Source organism: Amphibalanus amphitrite, unplaced genomic scaffold (assembly GCF_019059575.1).
Source record: "Amphibalanus amphitrite isolate SeventyFive unplaced genomic scaffold, NRLGWU_Aamphi_draft 000612F_arrow, whole genome shotgun sequence".
Classification (NCBI taxonomy): Eukaryota; Metazoa; Arthropoda; class Thecostraca; order Balanomorpha; family Balanidae; genus Amphibalanus; species Amphibalanus amphitrite.
In genome coordinates this window covers 90,458-109,482 of record NW_024882106.1, presented here as the reverse complement: position 1 = coordinate 109,482, position 19,025 = coordinate 90,458, and the positions used below count along the sequence as shown (strand labels likewise).

The window sequence follows — 19,025 nt, the reverse complement described above, 5'->3', positions numbered from 1 at the left end:
CTAGCCATCTGAATGGTTTCTGCTGATACAGTATCGATTTGACGACATCTGCTATTGTCATCCCGCTTTGGTTTGGGTCTGACCTTGGCCATTAGTTTGCGACGCCAGATTTTATACTGGACCATTTTGAGTCAGCTTTGAGAAATACATAACGTACAACGGTGGTAAAATCGTTGCTATAGGTATAACACAGTTTACCCGCTCAGGGCGCGAGGGAGGAGTGTGGGGCAATGAGTGCACTGACCTGGCGCCCTCGGAAGGCCGGTATGGGATTAAAGGTAGTGTGCCACCTTCAAATGATTTCCCATTTTATCTTTCCTAGGATGAGAAGCTTCTGTTTTTACCTAATATCGCAAAACAAAAAAATCAAAAATGGGCCTGGAATAGTGCCTTTTTCGCATAAAAGTTTATCGGTTTTTCGATATGTATAACAACTGTAGTGGGCTGACCTGCAAACAGGCGTCGGCAACAATCGCGAATGCGGCGCACATGTGACCATAAGCAAAGGTCATTATAGAGTTACGACGTACGGGAATGAGTTATCAGCTGTCTAATCGTAGACAACACAATGTCGAACCTTAAACTGTAAGCCTGTATTGGTATTGTTAATTCTTTTATTTGGCTGTCGAACATTATTTATGGTTTGAAATATGATTTTATGTAAAATAATTGATATGAAAAAGCCGTCTCTTAAGTTATGACCCCATTTCACCACACGCAAGTGGCAGAAATGACAATGATCAGCTGACGCATTTTTCTTGACCGAAGTCAGAGCGCGCGGCCCGACGCACCACCACCGCACCACAAAGTATGAGCAGAAGCCGCGCCCAAAGCCAGGGCCCCGGTAACGTGAGGTAGCCGAGTCGGGGCAGCGTGCGCTGACCCAAGCCGGGGCCGCGGCTTTGGGCGCGGTCTACCGCATCCCCGCGGGCAGCCCCGGGCTATCACATGATACCGGGAGGACGCGCGGCCCCGGCTTGGGTCAGCGCACGCTGCCCCGACTCGGCTACCTCACGTTACCGGGGCCCTGGCTTTGGGCGCGGTCTACCGCACCACCTAACAGGCGTGTTCGAAACCGCAGGAGATGATGATGAACGGGTTTATCGAAACTTGATTGGATGAGCCTATCGGTAATAGCGATTTCAGTGTGTGCATTTATTGTTCATAGTGGTGTGAAATGTGGTTGGGGTAGGTACGACCGACAACCCGTCGGGGCGAATTTCGCACTGGGGTACTCAAAATTTGAAGAATTTAAGACGTTTCCATGAGTTTTGAAGGTATGGATAAGTTCTAAAAATCCGGTTCTCCTTATCTGGGCCAATAACTCCATACGGTCCAGGAAAGCTGGCACACTACCTTTAAACCTCAGCTGTGGTGCCTTCAGTTATCGGTAGCACCCTCAGAATCAAATGGCGCCGCAGGGCCCCTCGGACCCGAGGGTCCCTTTGAACCCGATGGGGGAGGGGTACGTGTCCCATTAGAACCCTAGCTACGCCACTGTTTCATATGCATCATGTCGGGTATTTTAGGCTCGCCCCCCCCCCCCCCCCCAACTTGAAAATCGTTCCCGGGCCCCTGTACTGATGTGTGCACAGATTGGTTTGTGTGTCCCTATTACATGAGACCATGAACTGAGAAGCTTTTACTAAACATGCAGTCAAAGATACTTCACGAAAAGTAAATTCAGCTTGCCTAAAACGCAATAATTTTAGATGACCTAGGTTGACCTTGACCCTGGCCCTGACATCTTTACATCGCAAAACAACATGTTCAATGATAGGTGGGAGGTTGACTAGCAAAAAAGCCGAAATCAGGGTGTCAAAAGCTCACAAGGCCCATAGCCAACGCAAGATATTAGGTATTCGTTATTTAGGGCATGACATGACCTGAAGAACAGTCATATCTCCAAACCCAAAAGCCACAGAAACTTGAAATTTTCAATGGAAGCTGAGAAAAGATAGAAAAGCAGCTATAGCTGCTTTTCTGTATATATACAAAAAAAAATCAGGTTTCTAGCTTTAAAAATGTTCAGTAGTGTAGAGCAGGAAAACTAACTCGGGGTGGCAACCCTCCCCCCAGGTGCGGGCGAGGGTTAACCCTCACACTTTCTGGTGTCGGCTAGATTCCTTTCGCAATGCTGTGCCGTTAAATTATTTTTTTTCTATAATAAAGGCATTTTGTTTTATTGTCGAAGGTGAAAAAGCCAGAAATTTTCGTCGATTTCGGACGCCGTGGGAGATATTTACATACAATGTCACCCTGCTGGCCTGGATCCACCAGTTAAGTAGGGTCAGGTGACCTACCATTTCTTTATTAATAATTAAAAAAATAGATCATGGCATCCGAGCTGTGACGAAAAATAAGTGACCTAAATCTGATGAGAAAACTGGATATGGGGTACCCTATGTTTGGCTTCTGAGCCTCTGGTTGGTCCCCCAGTGAAAATTTCTTAGAGGAGGCCCTGGCGTGCTTCGTAAATTACCGCTTCCGCTTTTGGAGGCCCCTAATTGCTTGGAGGCCCCCACTAAATGGAGGCCCCCTTGGACGTTTGGGACCCCAATGGTGATGTCAAAGTTTCACCCATGGTGATGCTTTCTTTTTGGAAGCTAGACAGATCCATTACCTCCACCTATCAGACCCTGCACAGTGCACACTTAATACAATTAAAGGGAGATTATGACCTTTTTCCACAAAATCTGAGTTAGGACCATTTTCTGACAAAACACAACAAGTTGTAATGTAAATTAAAACCATTTTGCTCAATTCGGTACCTTGCCGCAAATATCTCAACTTGAAGTCACGTTAGCGGGGAGCGCTGAAAATGACCGTTGAATAAGTACTTACATGGATGATATAACACTGGATTGGTGTCTCGTGGAAATTAACATTGGGATCCGCGACATTGGGATCAGGCCTGCCATCTAGCGAGAGAATTATCGTAAGTTAGGAGCAAGCCGAGTGAACGCCATCTCTCAGCATTATGACACACGTGGGTGTGGTGTGTTAGTTAGCTTGAAGTGCATATTCCCACGAGTTGGAGGTAATCTAACTGGACCTGAGACGACAAAAAACGTCTTAAATGCTTGAAAGCAAAAAACGTCAAGCAGCCTTTAGGTAATAACGAAAATAAAATGCGTAAGACGGTGTGTATTGAAACGCCCAGTCCCATCGGCTTGTACGATCTTTTATATGGTCATTTACTTACAATGGTACAGCAGTTTGACAATATGTCACTTACATATTTGGTAGGCTTTTTCCTTCTTCTCCGAATTTCGCCCGATTTTCTTCATCTTAGTTAATGTCACGGCACGTGTCACGTGCCAACTTAGGGGTGTCGAAATTGTTCCCCATAAAGTAACTCCGCAATGGCTGAGCCAATTACAGTAAAACTTCGTCAATATAGTTAGGCACCCAGTGGCCAATGCATTTCCATGTGTCACTATGGGGGTGCTACTGCACGTGCGCACGTGCGGGGTGCCGCTTCCATATCTCAAGAACGGCTGGGCGGATAACACTCAAACTTGGTACACAAATGTCACATCGATGCTCGCACTGCATTGATCAGTGCTTACATTGGTGCAGAGCTGTTAGGAAAACAATGAAATGAGATGCGTGGTGTTTATGCCTTTCTTTTCCAGCAGCTGATTGATTCGCAACAGGAGATCCTTGTTTGCGAAGGCTTCGTCTCCCTTGTCCACCCCTTGTTTAAAATAACATTGACAATGTACGAAGAAGATCACACATCAAAGTTGTTTTAGGCGGCTATCTTGGGCCAGGGCTGCGAAGTTGTAGTCAGAGCCAGCGGTTCTGTTCCGACTCGGAGTCGGTTGATTTTTAAAAGCTGTAGCCCGAGTACGAGTCGAACGTCACCGAAAAGTCATCACTCCACAGACTTACCAGGGCTGCAGAGTCGGAGTCTGTGTGAATTGACAGTTCTGCCCGGAGGAGTCGGAGTAGATATTTGGATACCGGAATCAGAGTTCAGGAGCCAAAGTTACTGAAATTTCATCGACTACGCACCACCGGTTGGGTCCTTTTCATAGAGCGTCTTGAATGACATATTGAGCGGCAATGACGTTAGCTATTCCGTTTAAGTTTTTCATTAGACTTATAGATAGTACTTACGTTCGTTTTGTTCTTTGATCGGACAATTTGTTTGATTTAGGCCAAGTAAAGACATGTGAAAAATGGCGAAAACGACACGTGCTGGCGAAGTCTCCAATAACTCCCTGTTTCACGATTTAATGAGGAAATATTATGGAACTGCTTATCTTATTACTGACCCTGCACATAAATCTATTAATTTCTTCGCTTTTACTGACATATAAAGACATAACCTTTTGAAAAATTGCACAACAAGCCTGCTACTACACCACACTCCCGTGTGTTACAATGCTAATCAGCGGCGTTCACTGGGCTTGCTCCTAACTTACGACAATTCTCCCGCTAGATGGCAGGCCTGAGCTCAATGTCGCCAAAAACTGCGAAGACACCAATCCATTATTATCTCATCCATGGTACTTACATCACTTTTTGGTACTTGCATGTAATTTTGTAAGATGAGCGTATTCATTACATTTGATCTTCATCACATCTAGTTAGTTAATGGTCGTCTATAGTGCCTTCAAAAGATATTCATGGTTTGGGGGTGGTTTATGTCTAAATTTACGCAACTATTTTTCCTGTTCATCATCTGTCGCCATATGCTGCTATTTTAGTAGCAACGACTCAATTTTGAATCGGTCCCGCCGACTGCACAATAAAAGAAGATAGATACAACACTTTTGCGGCATCACTGAAAAACTTATGCAGTACTGTTATCAAAATTATCATAACACCGTTCGACAAACCTGAAGTCTTTTTGAAATAAATATGCTTGTATTTTTCGCTTCAGGCTCTGAGGCCAAAATAATGAATTTCGTAGTCGCAATCGCAAGATTTGGCTGCGTTTCTGGCGCTTGCCGTTCATTTGTGGCGCAAAATAATGTTGGAAACAAAGAAGAGTAGGCACTATGTACCCCCGAATTAGAATCTAATTAATTCTAAACCGAATTAACTCTAATTCAAATTAGAATCCTTACAACCAAGCAACGACAAGGCGATAACATAAACAAAAACCCAAGCGTCGCTGTTTGAAACAAAAGCGCCATATACTGCGACTTTTTTATAGAGAAGGACAACGCATTCCGGTGGGTGTTACAAGTACTGCAAGTACTGCTTCTTTTTTGCAAAAATAAAAACCTTTTTCACATACGAAAATGTGCTAGGAAATTTTCATATTTTATAGAAACTACAGTAGAAATAGTATAGATGTCGAGTAATTTTTATTTAAGAAAAAAGAAAGCTCATTATCTCCCTTTAAACGGAGGATTGGGAGTAAACCATGGTGCCTCTCGTATGCGCGTACCTATATCCGCAATCATTTTTAACCACCCTCCTAGGAGTAAAGTTAAATTCCATTGCAGGTTAGTCGTACCCACTCTCAGCAAAAAGAAAAAAAGGACCGATGTGGCTCTAACAAATTACCTGCGTAAGGCGTAGCGCATCACAACAAATCGACTCCCAGTTTATCATGTTTACACCTAATCCAAAATTTTCATGGCCCCACTCTCAGCGACCTTCACGTGTAACCTCTTTCTCGAGACAATGCCAGGACAGAATGGTGATTCGACGTCAATCCGTCCTTTCCATCTTCAGGATAGTTGAATCCTCCTCCACGCCTCATCCCCCTGTTCCGGGCTGGACCGGCAACGTATATCGCAATCGGGCAGCTCACATAGGAGCGCGCCTGTAGCCGGGTGCAGTGAGTGCTTGGGAGGGGGAAGGGGGTGGGTCATGGGTGGCGGCTGCCCACTGGCTGGGCTCAGTCTCCAGTCTACGATTGACCGTGTCCGGTCAGACAAATGTCTCCCCTAATTCCAATAATCCTGCTAGCTCTAAAAATGGTCTGATTAGATAAAAAGCCTATCAAAGTAAGAAAACAGGCGTATACCCCACATCAAGCAGCTTATGAATCTATGCGAGTTATGAATCCTAAAAATTATTATTTTCCCATGGGTCCGCCCTCATTACCCCTGCCGAAGGGTTCAGCTACCCTCAGAGGGGGCCTATCCCACTATTTGCCGACCCTCAGTTATCTTTTCTAACGTAAATGCTGGTAGTCAGCAGATTCTATCCAGAGAATGGCGATGCCTATCTGTCGCCTGATACCAGAATACATCCCCGTTATTCATTATGTATGCACAATGTACATAGTAGATCCAATTTCCAAAGGACCTAATTATCTCTCACAGTGGCGGCGGAAGGTATTCTAGGATAGGGGTGCAAACGATATTGAAGCGCCCCTTCCCGCTGGGCGCCCCTTACCATCACAATGCCGATGGCCGTCCCTGCACTGGAAAATCAGTTTCGCCCCTATACAGGCGCCCATAGAAGTTTGCAGAGTGCTATTCCTGGTCATAATCATCTCCCCAGTAAAAAAAGAGCAAAATACGCCCTAGCACTAGGGGTGTAACCGCCCATACGGATAGTGCAATTTTACAGGCCCCAATATCGGACCTCCCTTAACCCTCGCCGGACCTATTGGTTTTCTACATACGCGCCGGCCGAGGGGGGGGGGGCGGGTACGACCCCCCTCGCCGTTTCGCCCCTGGTGGAGCTAGCGCGTCGTGGAAAAAACGAGCGTGTGCGCCGTTACGAGACGCAGAGATTGGTACCCGATTTTAAGGTCCTAGGTCAACCGGTGACCTCTGAGGTCAGGTCAAGTGCCCCAAGGTACGATTCAGTTTTTGGTGAATAACTTCGCAAAAACGGCAGCAGAGCGCCGATTTTGGCAGCATCGTGTTCGCCTCGCTCAGGCGCGTCGAATGATATACTTTTTGTTCGGGTCAGGTCAACTTGGGGTGTTGACCTCAGGTCAAGGTCAGGTCAGCACCCCAAGGTCACGAAGTTGGTCGAAAGAGGTCATGTCGCATATCATTCGATTTGGCAGGTCTTCCTGAGTCCATTGGTGGCTTTCCCGACTCGCTAGCTCAATTTGATCAAGAGTTATTGACGAAAAACTAATATGACCTTGATGGGTCAACATTGCAAAAGTGACGCATCTAACCTTGCAAGGAGTGCATCAAATCACGATTCTGTGTGCTTGAGATAGTTGGAGGTCGTTCCCGGCGCCAGAATAGCAGTTTTCATTTTTCCCCATTGACTTATAACGGTGAGGTCACGAAAATGACCTGACCTCATATGACCTTTAGGAAAAATCCGAGATATACAAGTTGTGGGACTCATAATGGATACTAGATCCTGCAAGTTTCATTTCCCTGTGACATCTCCTCTGGCAGTGAGGGTGTTGCGAAGTTGCGACATCTGAAGACCGTGCAGAGGTTCACTTATGACGTCATAGGTCAGTGACCTGACCTGACCCAAAAATGCAGTTGGTGTCAAAAGATCCGGCTTGGATCAAAGGTCAGGTATGCCAAGTTTCAGCTCTCTATCGCCAGCGTGTTCGGAGTTATCGCGAAAAAAAAACCTATGGGGGCGGCACCCGGCCCCCCCCCCCCCCCTCGGCCAGCGAGGGTTAATATCCATATGTTGTAAACGGCAAACCGCCCCCGATAAATGTTACACAAACTAATTTCCTCTCGCATATCGGCCATCAGGCGCCCCTTTTTGTCGCATGGAGCCTGCAACGCTATAAGCCCTCATATGTTCGTGTTGGCGTTCGGAGGCTATCGCCTTCAAATACGTCTCCATAAATCAAAATGTTTCTTTTTCGTCCCACACACAGGCGCCCCTCTTTCGCATGCAGGCGCCCCTCTTCCGCATGGCGCGCTTCTCGAGTGGCTGCGCCCCTCCTAGCCTTTATCGCCTGGCAAGATTATATTCGAAAGGGTCGGCAGCATCTGCCTTTGTTTCAGATAAGGATGCCCTCCACTCTTCAGCATATCAAACGATACTTTTCCCACGTTATTGCCACCCTCTTCGTGTCACAAGTGCCTTTACCTATCAGTTGCGGTGTCGCACTGCTCAGCTTTATGGCTGCCGCACCTCTTAACTTCCTGCCTCCTCTACAGATTTTCGAGGCGCCCCTTTCCATAGCTTTAGGGTGCAGCTGCCCCCCTTGCCCCCCTGCTTCCGCCGCCACTGATCTCTCAGCTCCGTTAGCATCGCCGACCGTTTGATGCATGGGTCCTTTTCCTACCATGCGATTTTCAGATGCATGGGAACACATTGCTTAGTGAACGAACAGCCCGAGGCCGAAAATCTGCGAGAGAAAAAGAAAGGAGTGTTTGTGGCTGTTTGAGCCAGCAAATATGAAATGTGTCGCAACATTTTACGTGCGAACGCACCTTGCACTAAACATCCTATATACGTCCCTCATGGCATAGGCGGCGGAGCGGGGGGAGGGGGCACCGGGGCACCGTGCCCCCCTTGATTTTGCCATTTTAACATTATCCCGATAGGCGTTGCATGGAAATGGAAATGGAAAGAATGAGACCAAAAGTCAGCAGTGCTCCTCCCCCCCCCCCCTTAATTGAAGATGTTCCGCCGCTACAGCCTCATGGCTACAAAATGAGAGAGAGAGAGAGAGAGAGGGAGGAGAGAGTTGGGAACGAGGAGGAGAGGGAGGAAGATGGGGGAGAGAAAGAGAGAACCCACAGCGTATCACGAGTGAAGTCTACTGTTGATATTCATACTTCCGCTACCCTGCCAATGTGCCCATCGTTGCGTTTTCGCAACACCGCTGTCTTTCCGATGTGCCCTTCGTTGCGTTCCCGCAACGCGACCGTAGTCATATTTGAAAATAGTCACAAACCCTTTTTGTAGCATTATTTCTTAACAAAATGCATAGGTATCTACGCTATTGTAGGGACTCTGCAGAATATGTTTACACAATTTTCATTACGATATTATTAAGCACTTAGCCTACTTATCTTGGTTTTCGTGACGTCATCACTCACAAAACCTTCGACTTCCCTCTGGGAGCTCTAGGCAGTAACTTACCGGCCGCACAGACTTGTAACTGCGTAGTATCATGCGCACAACCATGCTACACACGCTGAAACTTGTCTCATCGGTTAGTCTCTTTTACACACTTCTCAAGCTTCGATCACGTCGACGCTTGCTTGCGTTGCGAAAACGCAACGAAGGGCGTAAATGGGTTAAAACGGGGATCCCCTGCCATACCCACTGTAACAGGCGCAGACCGACAGGACGGCTACGCTCTGAACGAATGGGCCTACCGAAACAAAATGAAAAAGTAGCATTAGCTTCATCCATGTGTCGTACACAAGGCATGTTAGTCACTTTGTTCTCATGTCACCCGACTACATACTACATAGTGTGAATAAACTTCATATCAACAGTGAACGCAGTGTCATATGTTACTCAGATCAATCCACCTACGTTCCTCGCTATTGTAAATGGCTCCCGAGCGCACTTCACTATTTCGCCAATTCACGATAGTCATTTATCCAATTCAACATTAGGTCTAAAATATGTCTGAAGTAACATAAAAATGAAGTGAACATTTCTGTCGTGCTTTGATAGACGTAGCATAACAACCACGACGGTCGCAAGTGACCGCCGGGGCTGTGAACGGCACGGCAACGACCGGCCGGCGGGCGGCTACGCCAGCGCCATCTATGGAGAGAATCGGGTAACTAACGCAAACCTTCCGAGCCTTATGCTTTCCTGCGAGGCCGGTGAAGTAGGCCGCGTGCCGATTTCGACGCCGCTGTATGCCGAATCGACTGGTACATGCATTTAGCGATACATTGTTAATATTTTTCATTACATTCATCATATTATTCAAAAACATGCAAAAATTGAGAAAACCGGAAATATTCAAAGAGCCGGGGCGGTCAAAAAAAAAATCGAATTTTATATTTTTCCGCCGGATTCGTGATCAGCACCCCCAAATACGTTAGATTAGACCTGGGGAGCAAAACTTTTCGAAACTTTTTGCAAAACCGGTCACCCTAATGTTGTCACGGTGGTCAGTGCACAGTGATCAAGGTTCCATGAACCGAAAGCTTTGTGTGTCTTTTTGAATATATTTGAATGCATTTGTAATAATTTGGTTTATTATTTACATCATCATCCAACCTGTCATGGATACTCAATATTTTCCTAATCAACAGGCATGACCTTCTTGGACCAATTCCGTGACCTGAGAGGCTTAGTCCTACCCTTCACACCTGAAACTTACACCATAACCTCACCATTTCTAAGAAAAAGCATAGGATGCCTATAGATTATAATAACACGTGCAGATGAAGGATTAACAAATGGTGTCGAAATCGCTACTCTGGGTCCTGGGACGGCTTTTGACGAAATTGCCAACCTAAAAAAGACACTGCTACCATGGGGCCTTAACCTGACCTCAGAGGTAGAGGTGGCAAAAGATGAAAACTTTGGGAACCAGACTCGAACCAGACCCGGCTGGACATTTCTGGAACCAGTCGGACCCGGTCTTAGATGCAATCGGAACCAGTTGGACCCTTTCCCCAAAAGTCAATTAATGCAAACTACTTGTAGGTATCATTAGTTGCATCATGTAAAACAGCCTATTTCCCACTGGGAATACTCATGAGCTACTGTGTGCAAAGAAACATTCACATCATTCACTTCATGTTTGCAATAATGTGTAGTGTGCGAGATGAACAGTTTATGGTAGGACCTGGTTGGACCCGTCAGAAAATTTCCAGGAACCGGTCTGGACCCATATGGGTCCAGACTGGTTCTTTGGACCGGGTCCCCGGGTCCACATTTTGCCACCTCTACTCAGAGGTCAGCAGTTGATTCGATGAAATGACCTAGAAACTGAATCAGACGCGCTCCGCGCCCCCGTTTTTTGGCATACCTTATCATACATCAATTCTACACATGTTGTGAAAATTTCAGACAAAGGTCATTCAAGGTAAGGTCACTAGGTCACTTCAAGTGACCTCACCTTATAAAAAGTTTCAATGTCTGCCATAGCTACACAGAGTGAACGATTGCTTTTAAACTTTCAGGGATTGATGAGAGCAATAGTATGTACAAAATTTACGTCTCAGAATTTTGATATCGGTGACCTAGGGGAGAGTGGGGTGGGTTGTATCAGTTTTTACTCCGAGACCCATAACCTCGTAACTATCCGTGATAAACTCATTATTTCCATACTATCCCCTTCCTTGATTCTTCTGCTTTTTTGTGCAAAGTAACTTTTCCGCTACCTCTACCAGTTTTTCTTCTACGGTCTGCCGAATAGAACAATGTTTTTGATACAACTTGCCCCATGGCTTGGGTGAGTTGTATCACATGGTGGGGTAATTTGTATCACTATTTCACGTTTCAGGGAGTGTGCTTGCTACTGGTTTTGAACATTACAACAACATTAAATGGGGTTAATACAATGTATAGGTATGCTCAAAGGCTTCACTTTATTAGACCAAACTTAGGTCAATGCAATCCGAACGAAACATCAACAGACTAGACGCAAAAGTGGCCCGTTAAGAGCAAAGAAGCCAACACATTGTGCCGAAATGGAACGAGCATTGACTAGCTACCTACAAACGCGAGCCAGGGCCTAGCTTTCGCGATCAAAAGCAACATACCCATACATACATACATACATACATACATGATACATGTTACAACATACCCCACCCGGCTCTGATACAACATGTACCTAGCCGCCATCTTGGAAAAACATCCTCGTGCTTAAAAAAACAGCGGACAGCTGGAGAAATCCGTTTTCACTCACGCAGCCTTAAAAACCTACCCTCACCACCGCTACGGAGATCTTTCAAATTCGTGCACATCTAAATGCCCAAAACACACATTTTCTTGCAACTTATTTTTTTAGAATGACATTAAAAAAACATAAAATCGGCTCTCACCTCGAGACGCGTCCACTCAGCCACAAGACAGAACAGGGAAAGATGGCGCCCGGAAAACCTCGTCGGCTGGTCGTGTCGCGAGCGCCATCCATTGGATAAGTTTGGCACAATTCGCCCTGATACAACTTGGACATGATACAACTCTCCCCGCTCTCCCCTAAGGTCAGGTCAATTTTGCGACCTCCCATTACAAGTCAATGGGAGAAAATTGAAAGGCGCCTGTTTTGGACGAAAACCGCTATTCCTAATACTTTCAAACACTGAGCTACAAGTAACTTTGACACACTGAACATGAAAATGGTACCCGTGACCCCCTGTTTACGCCCCTGAGGTCATGTCAGGTCACGAATGGTGTCTAACAGTTTTTCGCGAATAACTTGTGATAGAGGCACCCTAGAGCAATGAAAACGCCTTGGATGTGTTCAGCTTGACGATACGGATCGACTGATATGCAACATGACCCTTTCTGGTCAGGCCATGACCTTGACCTGAGGTCAAATTTTCAAGTTGACCTTTCAAGGTCAATTTATAATGCAAAGGATGCGTCTTGACGAGAGGAACACAATGCCGGTAAAGGCAAGCTCGTGCAAGGCTTGAGTCAAAAGTTATTGCAGAAGAACTGTTTCCGAAAATCTGCTATTTTGGCAGTTTTTGCCCGCTGCAGGCAAAACCATTGACGCTAGGTCAAATCTGAGAGCAATACTCTGAAAGAGCGTTAATAGAGCCATCGAACACATTTTTCTGCGGCGCTAAAGCTCTATTGGTTCCCGAGTTATGCGTTGGCTTCTTGGAAATTGTCCACATTCGATCTAAAAATCGGCGAAAGTTTGCCTTCATTGACCTCTGGTGACTGACCTTTGACCTGAGCAAAAAGTGGTCAAAGTGTTTTCGTCCTTATTTTTGACGTTTTTTTCAAACGCCTCAACCCCCCCCCCCCCTCCCCAGCATGGGGCGGGGAAATCCAGGACCCCCAGCGGGGCGCGGGTTAATTGGACCGAAAGACAATTGCCGTTTTCACGACGGCCATCTGGTACACATTTGGTGCACATCTGGTATAGATTAGGTGCAGATTTGGTCAAATCAGGTTCAGTGTGTCTCTTAGCAGCTATCAGCTAGGGTTGCACTAAGTAATTGCTTATATACCTGCTTTGTCATACCTATTATCAGAGAGCATCATCGATTAAAACACTGAAATAAATTCATAAAATGAAGATGTTTGCTGTAAAAGAAATTAGGTGCAGGTTTGGTCAAATCAGGTGCATTCACCGGATAGCCCGTCGTGAAAACGGCTAATATGCACCTAGTCATGTGCCCAAGCCCTTGCATGAATGTATCAATCATTTACGCGCGGCATTGACGGCAATGATAAGGCGATACGCTATCAGACTCCCGGCTGACTAGCTGAGTCAAGTTCAGATAAGCCACCGAGTCGTGCACGCGGCGGACCGCTGCTGGTCGCCGTCCGTCGACTATCTATATAGCTGCGCGCCGCACCGTCACACTACCTGAGAGCGGCCGTCTGCGCTAACCACCTGATCAGCTGGGCCTGGCTGCCTAAAGCCAGACTGCTGGGAAGTGCCGGACTCTACATACATTGGTTTTGCGCGGTATAGTGCGGCGGTGGTTCAGTGTGTCTTCCTGCGGCTCCGGCCACCTCCGTCAGGCAGCCGTCTCGGGTCCCGTCGGCTCCACCGTCGCCTTCATCGTCACCATGCTGCACCCGGAGCCCATGCCGGCGTCGGCTGTCGGCAGACCTGTCACTACCACGGACTCGTCCTGGCTGGGCTGCTTCAGCTACCACATCGGCCTCATCTCCCTCTGCTGGACGCTGGTTGTGAGTATTATCAGAGTAGTAGTAGAGCTATGACTGGATGCTGGTAGGAGTAACATCAGAGTATTAGTAGAGCTATTACTGGACGCTGGTAGCAGGATTACCAGAGTATCACTGAACACTGGTAGTGAATATTACTGGAGCATTTCCAGAGAATGTCTAGTCCCCTGGTAAAGAGTATTACTGGCATATTACGGAGTGTTACTGGGCGCCGGAAGTGAGTATTATTGGAGTATTACCATTGTATTACTGGACGCTGATAGTGACTATTACTGGAGTATTACCAGAGTATTACTGGACGCTAGTAGTAACTATTACCGGAGTATTATCGGAGCTATACTGGACGCTGGTCTTGACTATTACCGGAGTAGGTACTACCGGAGTATTGCTAGTGTATTAATAGGTAAACGATGGTAGGAGTATCACCCAGAGTAGGTATTGCTAGGCGTTGGTAGTGAGTATTACTGAAGTAGTACCGGACGGTGATGTGAGTACCTGAGTACCTATTAGCCGTTTTCACGACGGCCATCTGGTACACATTTGGTGCAGCTCAGGTGCAGATTTGGTCAAATTAGGTTCAGTGTGTCTCTTAGTAGCTATCAGCTAGGGTTACACTCATTGCTTAGGTATATGCCTGCTTTGTTGTATTATCAGAGAGCGTTATCGATTAAAACACTGAAATAAATTCATAAAATGAAGATATTTGCTGTAAAAGAGATTAGGTGCAGATTTGGTCAAATAAGGTGCACTCGCGGGATAGACCGTCGTGAAAACGGCGATTATCTCGTATGGTGTGGCCCCAGTGTGGCCCGGTCTCCACGTGCATATCTCCCGATCTCCCTGGACTCGGGTGACAGCACTCAATACCAGTATCCCTTGTTCGCAGATCATGTCGTTGTTCTCGTTCTTCACTTTCATCGAGTACATGGTGGTGGCCGGGGGTGGCGGTGCGCTCGCCGTCTTCATCGTGGCGTTTCTGCTGAACCTGGTGGACGGGGCGGTGTCGGCCCTGCTGCTGATGGGTGTTCGGGACGGTGTGGTGCGCGTGCGGCTGAACATCTGGCTGATGTGGAACGCCATCTACTCGCTGGCCGTGCTGCTGCTGGTGATCGTCGACCTCAGCGCGGTGGTGGTGGTGGCCGGTCTGGGCGTGCTGAACGGGCTGCAGGCAGTGGTGGCCATCGGGTTCCGGCTGCTGTGCATCTGGACCGGGTGGATGTACCGGGACCACCTGATGACGGTGCCGCCGCCGCCCACCAGCCTCCGGCCCGACCTGGGCGCCTTCTGATCTCCATTTAATTTGTTTAACAGTGCGCAGATAAATAGAAGATGATAAATATGCAAGATGAAGGCATGCATATTTGTTGATGTATGCAAGATGTAAGCACCCAACCTTTTTTGAAAGTCACTTAAGTTCATGGGCGTAGAAACGGCTGGAACATTGTGGGTGCATGGGTGCAGGACAGCCATGGCCGGTGAAGGGGTAGGGCTAGGGAGCGGCACCCGAGCAGAGGCTCATTGCGACCTTTAGGATGTACTATGTCGAAAAGTATGTTGATAATTCACGCAGCTGTAAATTGACTACTGCAAAAAGTAAAAGCGGCTAACTTAGCCATTTTCGAACATTCGCGCTAAAACTTTTGACAGTGGGTCGTCGGTATATGTTCAGTCACATGTCTTTCGTTTCTTTTTTTTAACTTGAGCACAGTAGTCAGTAGGTAAGACCATCAATCACAGTTGCAAATGCTTCGAAAGATGGATAGTAGGCGAAATATCCTGCATTTGTCGTGCTGCATGAGAACTGAGAAGTAGTGTTGATGAGAAAATGTTTTTTGTCCCAGATTATTGTGGGTGCAGACTGCAGAATACATTGTCTGCACCCACTGGAGAATTATTGTGGGTGCAACTGCACCCACTGCACGCATGGTTCCTACGCTTATGCTTAAGTTCAACCAAACTCGTCTTTACTTCTCTTGTCGTGATCTCTTGAAAGTGCCGGTAAAGTTTGACGAGTTTAGATTTTAATAAAGCAATAAGGTGATTACGACATGCTGCATGCTCATATTATTACATGGCTCGCTAGTTAACTGGGTGTGTAAAAATGTTGACTATCGACCGCAATTTCCACGGTTAATTTCTCTCTCAATGATACGTATTTTTGGTAATGACATCATGACAACAGGCGATAGTAATCCGCGTGTGTTTAGATCCTTCCGTCAATTTTCTTCTGAGCGGCGACATATTTAACGATATTTATTAGCGAGTTGAGGTGGGCCTATACAATACAATGAATTTTGAATGTATGCGGCAGAGGCAACAAGAAAAGTCATTGCCCTCTGTGACGCCACTGTAGCCCTCGGAAGAAGACCTCAACAAGAATTATTGACCTCGGCTACGCCTCAGGCAATAAAGCATAAACGGGCCACAGTGATGTCATATCGGGCAATGATTTTTACTATTGCCAACTACCCCACACAGTATTCATATTTCATATATTATCAAATACCGTGTTGCAGAAAATCGGTAGTCGAGATAAAAGTTTTGCGAAAATTTGATCACGATCGTAGCGTATAACAAAATATCTTATTTTTATAAATCCCGCTATACTCATTGCCAAACATGAGAATTGCCTCGAACGAACCAAGGAGTGCTTTTCACTTTCAGTTTTCACATCCATTGGTTTCAATAAAAAAGAAAAATGGAATAAAGGCCTGGCTACACTATGCGTTTTCTGCGTGCATTTTTTGCGTGTTTGCGTGTTTTGCGTGATATCATTCTAGAAAAAAGAACGATATTACGTTTTTGTGATGTTTTTCACCTTAAATTTTAGTTACACAAGAGTTATATTAGCTTTTGTATATAACCAAGGTAAAAATTATATTGTTTATAACTTTTTTCCTAGAACGATATTACGCAAAACACGCAAACCTGCAAAAACGCACGCAGAAAACGCATAGTGTAGCCAGGCCTTAAGACGGCATCAAGCTTGACGTCTAAAGAAAGGATGACAATTTCAAAGACTGTTTCGAATGATGTTAGTTGCAAGGAGGGTTTAAAACGACTATTAAATTACTATTACACTATTACAACTATTCTAGGATAAGAGAGAATATTTTCAAAATATAAATTATTCAGTTTTAGATAATTAGAAATTAGGATTAGATCGGATTTAACCAAGCTGAATGACCTACCTGGTCAGCCGTCTCCGTCTCATAGGTCCACTGTCATTCTCATCTCGCCAAGGCCGTCATCATCTCTCATTCCACCAACCGCCTATTCATGCACTTCGCTAGCCGTCACCGTCTCATTGCTTCCACTCATGTCTCATACACCCGGCCCCGTCTCTGCTGCCGCCAACAGGCGCTCTGAGGCACTCCACCACTCGTCTCCTTCTCGCACTGTTGCCCGCCACTGTCTAACTCACTCGACCGGCCGCGCCTCGGCACAAGATAGGTCGTCGCCCCCCGTCCAGAGCGGAGCAACAGCGCAGGGCCAGCCGTCATCTCGCCCCGGGCCAGACTGCAGCGCGCGGCGCGGCGGGCTGGCAGGCAGCGGCCGCACAGCGGGACGGGAGGACGGGCCGCCGCCGCGCCGGTTAGGGGATGGGCAATGGCAATATACCGGCAATGGAAGGAGATTCAACGGCGACCGAAGAATAACGGAGAGTGGGAGGGGGTAGTGAGGAGAGATCCGTTGACTGCTGGGAGGTGGACGTAGGCCCCGAGGATAACATGGAAAACTGGGTGGGGAGGACTGAGGGATAGGACGGGGATATAAGCCGTGGGCAGTGGGGTGTCATTTTTCGACAAATCGGCGCAAAACTCCGAAACTAATAGAGCCCTACAGTGTCGGGGAAAAAGTCCAATGATAAACTAACATTTTAACCCTCGCCCGTATTGGTGTTTTGCCAGCCGCGAACGTATAAGGGGGGGGGGGTCCGTTGACCCCCCCCCCCCCCGCCTTGCCGTTTCGCCCCTGATCAAGCTATAGCTTCGTGGAAAAACGAGCGTGCTACTGTTGCCCGTGACGAGAGGAAGCCGATGAAACCAAATTTTAAGGTCCTAGGTCATAGGTTGTGACGGTTGACCTTCCAGGTCAGGACAATGACCCAAAAGTCGGGACAATCGGGACCTGTTAGAAGTTAGAACGTCGCAGTGTGGTTGCTAAGGGCTCTTTCGAGGTGCTGATCACGAATACCATGTCAGTTTTATCACAGATAATGTCTTCAAGCATTTAGACCAGGTCGGGCTAGGTCAGGTCAGGTCAACCAAAAAGGGTCCTGCCGGGTATTCGCAATAGGTGTCAACCGCCTCGGACAGCTACGTAACGTAACATGTTACGAAGGAACTAAAACTACTTCGTAAATGTTCAAATGGTTGCTAAATTCGAATTCAGCTCAAAAAAAAGTCTAGAACCACGTAAAACTAGAAAAAAATTAAACCGAGGTCAGCAAAGGTGAACGACCTGACCTGACCTTTAGGTGATCTTGACACCCACCCTAATACACGGGACCAACATCATATAACATGTATGAACGGTTGAAACCACGAAAAGACTGCAAACGCGCGGCTAATGCGAAACGACATCCACCGAATCGCGATTTTGGCCAAACATGGTCTTGGGGAAATAGGTCACAGGCACAGACCTCTGTATACATGTATACAGAGGTCTATGGTCACAGGTCAAAGGTCATTGTGGTCAGGGTTATGAAATTATCAGAGGAGGTGTAGAATTGATCAACTCGATGGTGCTGAAAATTTCGTCGCGATCGGCCGCTTTTTACGCGAGTTATTCACGAAAAACCGAGGGGAACCGTTTGACCCCCTATACAGTACGGGCGAGGGTTAACCCTCGCCGGACCTATTGGTTTTCTACATACGCGCCGGCCGAGGGGGGGGGGGGGGTACGACCCCCCTCCCCGTTTCGCCCCTGGTGGAGCTAGCGCGTCGCGGAAAAAACGAGCGTGTGCGCCGTTACGAGACGCAGAGATTGGTACCCGATTTCAAGGTCCTAGGTCAACCGGTGACCTCTGAGGTCAGGTCAAGTGCCCCAAGGTACGGTTCAGTTTTGGTGAATAACTTCGCAAAAAACGGCCGCAGAGCCGCGACTTTGGCAGCATCGTGTTCGCCTCGCTCAGGCGCGTCGAATGATATACTTTTTGTTTGGGTCAGGTCAATGTAGGGTAATGACCTCAGGTCACGATCAGCTCAGCACCCCCAGGTCACGAAGTTGGTCGAAATAGATCATGTCGCATATCATCCGATTCGGCAGGTCTTCCCGAGTCCATTGGTGGCTTTCCCGACTCTCTA

At 47.0% G+C, this 19,025-nt stretch overlaps 2 protein-coding genes across 8 annotated transcripts in view; one reads left to right on the top strand and one right to left on the bottom strand.

Moving 5' to 3' along the window:
• The window catches only part of LOC122363270, a 31,156-nt gene extending 14,019 nt beyond the window's left edge, over nt 1-17,137 (bottom strand). For 3 of the 7 annotated variants that reach the window (XM_043332328.1, XM_043332331.1, XM_043332330.1), the window contains exon 1: nt 4,126-4,157. The gene's annotated coding sequence lies outside the window, so the exon portion shown is untranslated. Of the gene's footprint in view, nt 1-4,125; nt 4,159-16,907 lie in introns of those variants that run through there. The other 4 variants (XM_043332326.1, XM_043332329.1, XM_043332333.1 and 1 more) reach the window with 3 other exon arrangements.
• On the top strand, nt 13,272-15,803 carry LOC122363271. The gene is made up of 2 exons (XM_043332334.1): nt 13,272-13,719; nt 14,603-15,803. Exons 1-2 carry the CDS (start codon nt 13,597-13,599, stop codon nt 15,002-15,004), a joined length of 525 nt encoding a protein of 174 aa, XP_043188269.1. The 5' UTR covers nt 13,272-13,596; the 3' UTR covers nt 15,005-15,803.
• Nucleotides 17,138-19,025: the final 1,888 nt, after the last annotated feature.